Here is a 12,061-nt window from a genome sequence, read left to right as displayed (position 1 = left end):
GGGATACCCTCCCTATTGAAGTGACTGATTTGTGCCTTTTTGGTTCCTCTAAGTTTTTCCCTGCCTTATTTAATGTATTTTGCTGTTAACTTGTTTTTGTCTGCACCACCAGAATGAGAGTAGCCTACTCGCATAGTGACTTGTCACTTTTCTACAATACGCCAGACTGGTGTTAGTTTTCTTGTGTTTGTATTTTTTATTGTATTAGGCCTATAATGTTTTATATGTCTTCTGCTGGAAAATAAATGAATTGAATTGAAATTGAATTGTGCCATGTGCTGGCCTTATGTTATGTGGCAGTAATTGCTCACTTTGGCGGATAATATAATTTTAAATGAATTACAAACAGATATGGGTGTGGACATTGATGATGCCGAGATCTTCTCTTCCAGATAAGTCTGACGCTCTCCCATATTTCGCAAGCTAACAGTAGGCCTATACATTGAAAAAAATATTACACTGAAACAAAAAATCAATGAAATATTAAAAATCGATGCCGATCGGAAGAGACCGTCAGACATACAACTCTGATCTGACGCTCTCCTAATGAATGACAGATGCAGTATACATTGAACAAAATATATTGTATAACACCTAAATATTCCTGTCATTTGATTGGAGTGTTGGTCAAATTATATGTTCGTGGAATGATACAAATAATTTCATTCAGTGTGAAATTCCAATTAGAAATTTAATCTTTCACCTCCCCATGAAATTATTTGTATCAATCCACTCATAAATATTAATTATTTGTATATTACACGGAGACAAACGTAAATGCATTAAAAATACATCGGTGATAGATGCCGAGCGTGTTGAACCATGGAGGTATTAGGCTCCATGGTTGAACCAGGGACCTCCAGAATTCAATCCGACGCCCTACTTCGGCAGTCACAATGATAGAGAAACATTATCTGAAACAAAAGTAAATGCATTGGAAAATAATTATATTGGTGATATTTTTTCGAAATCGGTGATTGAAAAACAAACTCTAAGAAAGTTAATACAATTATGGAAAAGAGAGAATTTTATAAACGAATCGGGCGAATCAAACATTATTCATGTTTTATCTGTTGTTGTTCCAAACGCAATAGGCTACACACTTCGAATTCAAAATTCAAGAGAAGATTTTTAATTCGGTATTTTAAATGTTGCGATTTGTATTTTATCGTATCATTCTTTCTTATATAAGTATTTTACATGCATTATAATATCCATATTATTTTCAAGGAAGACATTACATTTTTTACTAATAAAGTTTATTTTGTGGATCAGAGACCTCCAGATCTCTGACGCTCTTCCTTGAGGAAGCTACGTAAAACTTCGAAAATAAACTTGGTGCGGAAAAATTAATCTTGAAAAGAAACCCATATCAAAATCAAACCCACGATGAGCTTCTTTTCGAGATAGACTGTGTAAATGTCAGCATTGTGTTGCCCCATGTCAAAGGAATATAAACAATTATAAACATGCATGGTTTATAATTATGACAACTTGATGAATATATTAATAATCAAACCGTATACATTCTATTTAAAAAGATAATTATTTTCCAAATGGTACTTTGATTGTATCGTCTTCTTATCTGCATTTTGTTGGCAAAATGTAAAATTGGCATGGCTCTCTAGTCTGAATCTTAGTATGATAACCAATTAATTGTTATGGTAACAAATTTACAGCATTTATTTCGAAAAGAAGCCAATCACTCTTTAGTTTGCAAAAGTAATTTCAAAAAGAATCCCATCTCGAAACGAACGACGTCACACAAAAGACCTAAAATCAGCCCCTTTTCAAGGTTTTATGGAATTTCGACAGTTGATTTAAAATATGCAGTGAAACAAAAGATTTAACAGAAATTCAGAATTAAAATAACGCCACCTATTTTTAACAATTCCTTATAAACGTATTTTAGTCATATATCGAGAGTGTACTGAATGTTTTTCTTGAATTAATTTATAATTATGAATTATGAAAGACCAGAAGAAAAGAAAGGGTGAATAATGATTAAAATGTTTACAATAAACATAAATAATTAATATTTAAAACGAATGATTGGCTATAAAAAAAGTACAATCTTATTTGATTTTTTGCGTTAACCCACGTGACTTTTATGACGTAACAAATCAGACAACACAACATGCAAGAAGACCTGCAGCAAGAAGAAGAAGGAAAAGAAAGAGAAGCCTTATTGTATCATATGCCATGATTAGAGGCTATATTTATATGCATTATGCCTTTAAATAGTACTAGTAAAGCAGGTAAGTTTAATACTGAAGTAAGTTATTGTCAGATATTCTAATATTTAAAGCAGAGGCTACCCCCGAGGACGAGGTTACCATTCTTATGAACATTGTTTAGTTTGGGCTTAAGTTGAGGGGACAGCAGCATCCTGACCGGTTGGGTCTTGCATGGCATGGCAAGGTGGTGAGAAAAGTCTGGAGGTATGACCTTCTAACAGTCAGTATCCTGTCTGTCCGTTCGTCCGTCTATCTATCTATATGTCCGTGTCTAGAACACAAATTGTGTACCCATTGTGTAGGATCAGTCAGAGCTTCTTTTTTCCATTCTAAAAACAAAAGCATGATTTTTTTAATGATTGGGGAAAAACATTGAAAAAAACTAGAATTAATTAGACCATCGGCATACATGTTCCAGGTCACCCGCATGTTGCGCAAGGCTCATCCTTTTTTTGCTCAACCTCCTGCTCTTGTTATGAGCAATTTGATTTATATTTTATAAAATAATTAATATATTGAGATTTGTTCCATAAGCTTGGTTCTTCCAAACTAGGTTTCAACGCAAGGATGTATAAAGGCAATCAATCAGCCAATCACAACATGGATATGGATCCTCATCCAAACTGTCGCTTGTGATTGGTCAACTCACTTGCATTGCATGTGCGTTGTGTGAGAACCAAATTTAGTAAGAAGCAAACTGTTTATTTTGTGGTTTGTAGAAAAGTTTGTCTAGCCCCCTCTATTATGGTATTGAGTGTATATCTCTGAAGCCGTGTTTTATTTTGGATGTTACTCTTGTTGAACATGCTGTGTTCCAATCCTTATTAGGAGTGATTGGTAAGTTTCTGTCTGAATTTTATTATTTTCCACTGCATTTTGTTATTTACTGTATTTGTAACTGTATACAATTATTTTGATGATGCCAGATTATCACCATCAGAATAAAGACAAAATGTTGATAATGATGAGTATGATGATGAGGTTGATCATTATCAAATCATGATTTATTAATGATTAGATGATAATTAGGACATGCATTATTATGATTTCATCTGTCAATTATAACTTCCGTATCATTTCATTCTTTTTTTTAGCTTTTGTATTATTGTAAAAAACATACAGTACTAAGATTTGGAATAAATTATCATTTTCTCAAATCATAATCATCGTAATGATAAAAGTGATAATAATAAGGATAATAGTAATGATGAATATTGTGATTTTATTATAGATTTCCTCGTTTTTTTAATGCTACTTTATGAGGTCTATAATATCCTGCATGCATTATGTTCTAAACCATAATGTACTGTTTCTATGTATGTAATCCTATCCTATGATTTATGACACTAAAAGCGTACATTTATGCATAAATTTATGAACTTATTTCATTTACGTCATATATGGATTATTTATGGATAAGTTGCATCATTATTTCGACTAGGAGGTCTATCAAGTTTCATTTTAAATTTGTTATAGAATATTTTTTTTACAAAATGATCATAAAAAATCTAATAAATAAAACAGAACAAGCTTAATAAATTATTTAATAAGGGTTATTCTTATATTTTCTAAAAAAACTTATTTTATTTTTGAATATTTAGCGGACATACCAGATTGATTTTTACCGTAATTGTATTTAAAAAAAATTAAAATTAGGTAAAGAGATAAAAATATCTGGTTTTGCACCTGCTTCCGATTCATTCTTTTCTTTTTTTAGTTGACTTATCGAGTCAAAACCCTCATTTATAAGGATGAATTGTATGTGTTGTAACAAGCTTGTCATCAGGTACAAAGATCGCACCCTGAGGCAAAGTTGTTTTAACCCTATAATATCAGCTTAGCTCTCAAAGGCCTGGTTTACTTCTGCTTGGAGAATTTAGAACAGTGTTTTGAAAGTGTTCCCTCCTTTTTGCAATTATCACTGCGGTATATCCACCATTTGTCTATTGATACCAGAATCTACGTTTATTTTTATCGTAAAATTACAAATTTAACCTACTTGCTATTCAACAAACTAGCAAAAGACATTCTCAGAATGGTTCTGTTAAATCAGAATTCACAGCCTACTTTACACTTCTATTATAGATTATATTATCAGTGAAGATGGCAGCAAAGAGAGCACCTCCGGTAATTAAAAATAACATTCGTCGATGTTCTGCTTCGGATCAAAAAAAGGTAAGCAGATGATGATTGTCCGTCGTGTATTTTCTGTTTGTATATTAGCTGTTTGGTTTGTGTGTTATTATCTCTATAATGAAGGTGTGGAAAGAAAAGGGAAGAGATAGATTCATGGTATGTTAATTGAAAGTGTGTAGCAAGTGATGGTTAGGGCCAAGATGTAGTAATTAACAACAGTGTTGAGTAGTTCTTAAGTTTAATACCAGAGGAAAATCAAGGGTATCATGTTTAGCACTGTGAACCAAATAGTTGGCCCTTTTTGAACCATTTATAATTGGAGATTGAAAACTGAAAATTATATAAATTAAAAAAGTAAATCATAGGTGATGAATGTGAATAAAGTTTAGTATTTAAAAGGATCAGCAATAACTTCTGTGAGACATGGAACATTGCAAATATTGTGACAATTGATATAGTTCAGATCCTATGTGTCTTTAAGGTTCTTTCTACATTATCAAACTAGTCCAAAAAGTTTTATGTGCCCAAATATGGTAGTGATATACCTAAATATAAAGTTTGATAGTGTAGACAGGGCTTAACACTATGAACCAAATAGTTGTTCCTTATTGAACCAAATATCTAATTGTAATTGGCGATTGAAAACTGAAAATGACACAAAATGAAGAGATCAATTGAAAGGATACTCTAAATAATTCTTCCATGTTTTGTAAATGGTCTAATTTGTACAGTATCATAAATAAAGATTTATGTTATATATATATATTTATAATTATATTTTATACCTATCATTCCTAATTTCTTGTAATATTTTCTAGTAACCGTTTTAATATTGACCATCATATAAATTATTTTGGACATTATAATATGAGTCACGATTTCATGACATTTTACCGTTGACTCATTTTAAATGTTAGCAATTAAATACAGATGCAAAGCATAGAGGTCTCTGAGGCTGTTAATTATTGAAAAAAAGATTAGATCTTGTCAAACAAATCCATTGCATCTGTAATTAGAAAGCGGTAAAACTATTACGCTATGGACATTGGATATCATGTATGTCGTAGGTCGTACACTGACCTCTTTGATTCAATTTGATTCAATTGCAATTCAATACATTTTTAAAATTTACTGTATGAACCCGAATATATTCCCAGAGAGAATAATATTATATGAAATTTGACGAAAAATTAGGGGATGGGATGATACCCAGATTGCATTAAAAATGGGATTGAGCAAATCCATATTTAGCCTGAATTATGGGGTGGGATTATTCCCAAGCATGCGCTTATACTTTGTCATATACTGTCTGATAATAGATATTTGGTAATACATCTGTCTTGTCTTATACTTTGTCATATACTGTCTGATAATAGATATTTGGTAATACATCTGTCTTGTCTTATACTTTGTCATACACTGTATGGTAATAGATATTTGGTAATACATCTGTCTTGGTTAAAGGGAATATTTAGAAAAATATGACAATTGTCGTAAAGGAGACACCTTGTGTATCCAGAAGGAAGCCCACAGGGACTAGATTGTCTTTCTCAATTAAAATAATAATCTATAGGGAACATTCCTTTTAAGGAACAAATGTTACCATAATTGTAATTATATTTCATATCATAGATTTTCTATTGATCTAAACTATGCTTTTCTTATAAATATTATACTATACTAACAAAAAGTATCGGTTATTAATAAAATCCATAGGTACGTAGTTTAATACATTTAACCTTGATGTTGTAGCCCTGATATAACAGGCATTCTGTTCGGAAGCTTTTCGTTGAACATTACTACTGAAATAGTTGTGACACTTTTGACTGGATTACGGTTTGAAACGTGTGATTTACATCAACTGAGTAACATAATCTATGTAACAGTTTGTGCAGTTGTTCTCAAGCTTTCGATTTATTAAATTGCTTGGAAACAATGTCATGTTTGTTTCCTACAATTGGACATACAGACAATTATTTACTTACTCTTCTGAGTTAATTAGTTAGGCACTCAGAAAACCGAGAGAAATGCTGAGGACTTATTTTGAAGATTTGAATATTTTTATATTTTTTTTGGTGACATCACCAATGTATATCTATCAATTTTTCTTAAAATTAATAAACATGATGCATTGGAATAACTAATACTAAGCGGTCTTTTGGTGATAAGTCATTTTTGGTTCTGGGGTCTCAATTGTAAAATTGTTTACCTGATTGGGTTTGTGAGGTTTCTAATGTGCAATCTTTTAAGAAGCGACTTAAGACTTTTGTAATTTTGTCTGTATTTGATTTGTAAATGATTGTATATAAGATTTATATTTTTTTATAGCGCCTTGGTCTTTCAGAAAAGCGCTATATAAATATTGACTATAAATAATAATAATATAACTGTAAACAAAATTCACAACTTAAAAATTGTGGAAATTGAACGTGATACAGAACATTCAAAGCACGTAATATTCTTAGCAAATGATTTGCAAGCATTTTGCCAAGTAATCAACAAACATTATTCTGTAATTGTTATATAGTGTTTTAGTTTTTAAGTTGTTTGATGTTGCTTGTTAGTGAAGACACTAATGACAGTTAAAGTGAACTTGGAAATTGAATTGAATGCAAAAAGGTAATGAAGTGTATTAAATGCAAAGAATGTTGTATTGCTGTAAAGATACCGCATTCACTGTGTTTAAGATCTGCCGACATATTCTGTTGTAAATTGTCATTTCTGATTAATATTCTCAATTTCTACATTTTCTTTCTATTTTTTTAAAAATGAATCAAAGAAAAAGAAAATTACCTCATTTGATCTAAAAAAAGAATTTTACATTTTTGAATGTAATGAAAATTGAATTGAAAAACTAGGCTTTATTTATCAAACCAGTTATTTTTTTTGTATGAAATGGACGTAGTACAGTATAGGATAAGTTTTTTAAGAAAAATAAGTAAAATTATTGGCTTAAGGTAAATTTTAACCTGAATTAATCAAAACAAATGATTTTTTATTACTATTACCGTAGTTCCTCGGGTATAATCCCACCTCGGGTATAATCCCACCCCCGACTTTACGATTACCTTCGCACGCAAGCATATCCCCGGGCAAAGTCCCAGTGTATAATTTAACATTAGGCCAGAGGTGGGCCTAGGCTTACTGTAGCTAGCTAGGCCGACGTCAATTTCTCACCCAAAAAATTGAGTAATTTCTCTGAATTTGGCTGACTTAAAACTCATCAAACATTGTTAAGTTGAATACAAGCTTAAGGCTAGCATGCCCCGATCGTCACGTTCTGTACATCCTTTCGCCGTCGTGTACATTCTTTCTTGTTGTTTACACTACTGTGCATGCTTGATTACCGTAAAAAAAACACCGCCCTCTATACCGACCGGCTTGTGCAGTAGAATTTGTGTCACATGCAACAACATGCGATTTACACAGAGAGCTCGAGCGTGTGGGTGAACATGGAGAACTGGTATGATCGAGTTCATGTCGATTTAGGAAGCTAGGCCTAGCCTAGATCACATTTTAGGGTATTTTTTATATAGAAATCTCGGGGAAAATCTATACGGTAGGCATAGCACAGGTAAGACCAATTAGGCCGCCTAGGCCTAGTTGGCCTGGTTGTCTAATTGCTAGGCCTACATCGGAATATAGCTTTTAGATAGCCTAAAGCTAGAAGAATATCGTAATTTTCAGTTCATGCAGCGGGAAATCCCCGGGTATAGTCCCACCTCCCAAATTCGGGCAAATTTCACGTACAAGGGGGGTGGGATTATACCCGTGGAACTACGGTATAGTAAACCTTACTTCTGTAACTCGTTGCCTGGACTAGAAACCATCAAATCTGTGTCTAGGTGAGAAGTGAGGACACGGTATCCCAATTTTCCTACATACACACAATGAACTAACATGATGTAGTTTGGTTGTTGGTCATCACAAGTGCTTTAATTTTTGCCCAATTTTTGCATGTTGTAAATAGTTGTTGCATTTAATTATTTTAGATTATCTTGTATTACCTTGTATTTCACCCGCATTTGGCAATTTGAAAATGTTTAACCAATCACAAATTGTAAATAATCTTTAAGAAAAAAAAGTATAGTATTAAAAATCCTTAGAAAGAAGCAGGTTACTGCAGCAACCTATGAAGTCATTTAGACTTCACAATATCTATAAATCTTCTTTATGTTGATGTTTAAAAGATTTACAGCTCAAATATATATCAAGTTGATTTTAGCTTAGTAATGAATATGAAGTAGAACAACTGTGTGTTTAGGCCTAATAAAATCTGTTTGCTCCTGAAGATGGTGGTAGTATAACAACCGGAACGTCGTCGTCGAGACATTCTCAACTTAACTATATTTCTTTTTATAAGCACACGCTGCAACCGTACTTTACTAATGTGTTTGTTATGCCTGTGGTTTAATATGAAATAAGGCAGAAAATTCAATTTTGTAGAATCACATCAATTTTCATTTTGCAACAGTTGTGTAGATGTTTGTCCTCCATCTGACTGATTCCTGTTGTTTATTCTACTCACTTATATTGTTTGTTCAATATTCCTTTTATACATCAATTAGCATATTTGATTGAGAGACTTTTCATTTTATACTAACGTATATTCTCATGTACAATCCCACTTTTAATCCCATCCTCTACTTTATGATTTTTACAAACAGTCATATTCCCGGGTATAGTCCCAATATTGAATTTTGGTTTCTCTCTAACCAGTTCAGATGAGTTTTTTTGTGAACTAAGGTTTCCTCGGGTGTCCCAACCCCCAAAGTCAGTGCAGGATTGAATGTGATCTGTGTTGATTGTAGTTTTGCATGATGAATAAACATTGTAAAGTAAGATGTGTGGAACACTGTACTGTATTGTATTGTATCTTTTCAACAAGTAAATGAGTAGCCTAAAGTTGATAATCTCTTGACGTTTCGGTTGTTATGGTACAACCATCTCTTGGAGTAATGTAACTATAAAAGTAGTTTTTGGTTGAAATCTAATTTACTTCAGTATATTCATTGTTTTTCTACTATGACTGAAGAAGCTTGGAAATCAGGGGGACTTGTTTTTTATAGGGAGTAAATCTGTTCTGTGTCAATTGTCTGACACAAGCCTTGTTTCTTGGTGGCCTAGCATAAACTGACTATGTATGTTTATATGTGGGTTTTTTGTACTATCTCTACCTTGTTGCAGGCTCACTCACTCTGTAAATTATTAATGTTTATGAACACAGTGACCTGTTTTGACTTTAGTTAATGGTCTGTTACATTCTACTTTTTTCACATTAAACAATGTCATTAATAATGCTAAGATAAATCATCACGTGTCTAAGTACCTGCTTGCTTTGTCTTACTAGCAAATTTTATGAAATTTAGATGTTTTCATGCTGTAATGTTTGCAAGAGCTGTGTTCCATCAATTAAACAATGAAGAAAACTAACAAGACAATAAAAGACCACCACTAAAAGATAACTGGATAAACCAAATAAAAACATATTTAAAAGGAAAAAATAGAGACTTTAGCACAATGACAACCCATCCTGCCCAAAACAGAAAAACATGGAAAGAAATCGTGGAAAGCGTAATGTCGGAATGACGGAAAACATTTCAAGAGAGAGGTGTTCAGACTTCACTTTTTCTAAAGTAAAAGTTACTTTGCAAATTTAATACTCTGAGATAAATCAAAGAGAAAGTTGGAGTACCGTAGACCAGATACTTAGACCCCATTTATACTTCATCGACGATTTCTTAGCCGGCCCGAAGTCGGCCCGACACCGGCTTTCTTTTTAGCCCGCAATGTGTTTACACTTACCCAAAAAGCCGGCCTCGGGCCCCTACTATTGTGTTTACACTTGCTCTCACGGAAGAGTGCTCGATGATACGATTTTGCTACATTCACGTCATATCCGCTCATGTGCGCCCACTAACCGTCTTAAAAAGTTAATATTATTAAACGGTATTTAATATGGATCAAAACAATTGTATTGTTGCTTTACTACTAATGTTTGCGTCTCGTTTTCTGAAGAATATAGTAGTTGATCAATACGCCTTTTTCGCGAAACTGAAGACATTTTCGATCGATGTCAAACAATGCCGTGCAACGAAGGGTAACCAACAGAAATAACATAGCGTTTTCAGCCTATTTTCGGAGGACAAGTTACTCCATTAATTCGTAACTCCTCAACGGACAGTCGTATGGACAACATTTTTTCTGTAAAATGTTCTTTAAAGATTAGCCTACATAATTGTGTGATTGAAAAAAATTAGAAAATTTGTTTTCACTTCTTAAAGGCCATCGAAAAAAACAAAACACCACAGTGTATAAGCATAGGCGCCGCATGGTGTCCTGAAATCCCCTGAAAACGCTATGTTATTTCTGTTGGTTACGCTTCGTTGCACGGCATTGTTTGTCATCGATCGAAGATGCCTTCCGTTTCGTGAAAAAGGCGTATACATCTTCACCAATTTAATTTCAATGAAGAATTCCCGTTCATCAGCAATAAGTTTTGTAAACTTTAAACTATAGTTGACCCAGAACGTTCATTTTATGACCGCGAGTGTTTACACTATACGAAGTGCCGGCCCGAAGCCCGCAATTGCCGGCCTGAAGCCTACTCTAGACTAGGCTAAAAATTGAGCCGGCTCGAGGCCGGCTCGTTTGGTCCCAGAGTGTTTACACTTGTGCACTTTTGGCTCGGAGCCGGCCTCGGGCTCGCTAAAAGCTGAAGTGTAAATGGGGTCTTAGATTACCGTCATAGGAGGACCATACCATACGTTAGATTAAGTTTGAACCTTATCATAACCAAACCGTCCAACCATTTTCAGTAACAATGAATTTTTTTAAATGTGACCTTTTATAGAATAGCCTTAACTATAATGTAGCCACAAGAACAAGTTTTTTCATGGTGAACTTCCTTTGGAATAGAAATAGATAGGTTTATTCTGGGTTTATTATAGTAATTGGAAAATTAATGATATGTTGCGGTTGATGTAGACGTTCATTGAACTTAATTAGGTGGACAAACATTTTATCAACCCTAGATTTCTAGAAAATGATATAGTAAAATAGTCCGATATATTTTTATTTTAATCAAAATGTTTATAATGAAGATTTATAATAAAATATACAAAATTGCAAAAGTTTCTGGGTTAAAAACTAGAAAATATGATAATCAGCAATGTTTCCCATTTACTGTTAGTTTAGACTCGGAGCTTTTAAACAATCTTAAGAGCAACATTACAGCGGAAATATTTCAGCAATGATGTTCTTGAAACTGCAATGCCATGGAATAAAAAAGAAATCAATATAAACTAAATAATTCACATAGATGCTTCACATTAATGTTTGAAATATTTATAATGCTAAACTAGGTCATCAGAATAGTATAGCCCTAAATCCATGAGTAGGCTGTTCAACATGGGTCATTTTAGCAATGTAATCTTGCAGTAGGCTGCAGGGATATTTCATTAAACCTAATCCCTATTCCTTTTTCAAGCAAACCTTTAGTCATGGATATATTTGTGTGTGTATTGAAAATTGCGAGCACCTAGTTTTCAACAGCAACCATGAGGGATGTTTTACTTTGACTTTTACTTCATACAAGGCCTGCTCTTCTAAACTGTGTTTCAATAATTTCGCCCATCACTATTTTCTAATCTGAAATCAATAACATCAAGGAAGACTTGCCCCATGTC

The 12,061-nt window shown here is 33.2% G+C and overlaps 1 protein-coding gene across 6 annotated transcripts in view; it reads left to right on the top strand.

Moving 5' to 3' along the window:
- The first annotated feature begins 2,140 nt into the window (after positions 1-2,140).
- The window catches only part of LOC140040004 (neuron navigator 2-like), a 184,744-nt gene continuing 174,823 nt past the window's right edge, over positions 2,141-12,061 (top strand). For 5 of the 6 annotated variants that reach the window (XM_072085621.1, XM_072085618.1, XM_072085620.1 and 2 more), the window contains exons 1-2: positions 3,039-3,074; positions 4,323-4,412. In XM_072085621.1, the coding sequence (XP_071941722.1) occupies positions 4,341-4,412 (72 nt within the window). In that variant the 5' untranslated portion in view covers positions 3,039-3,074; positions 4,323-4,340. Of the gene's footprint in view, positions 2,259-3,038; positions 3,075-4,322; positions 4,413-12,061 lie in introns of those variants that run through there. The other variant, XM_072085616.1, reaches the window with a different exon arrangement.

The sequence above is a fragment of the Antedon mediterranea genome, chromosome 2 (assembly GCF_964355755.1).
Source record: "Antedon mediterranea chromosome 2, ecAntMedi1.1, whole genome shotgun sequence".
NCBI lineage: Eukaryota > Metazoa > Echinodermata > Crinoidea > Comatulida > Antedonidae > Antedon > Antedon mediterranea.
Note: the sequence above shows the minus strand (reverse complement) of the source record. Positions and strands in the feature narration are given on the sequence as shown.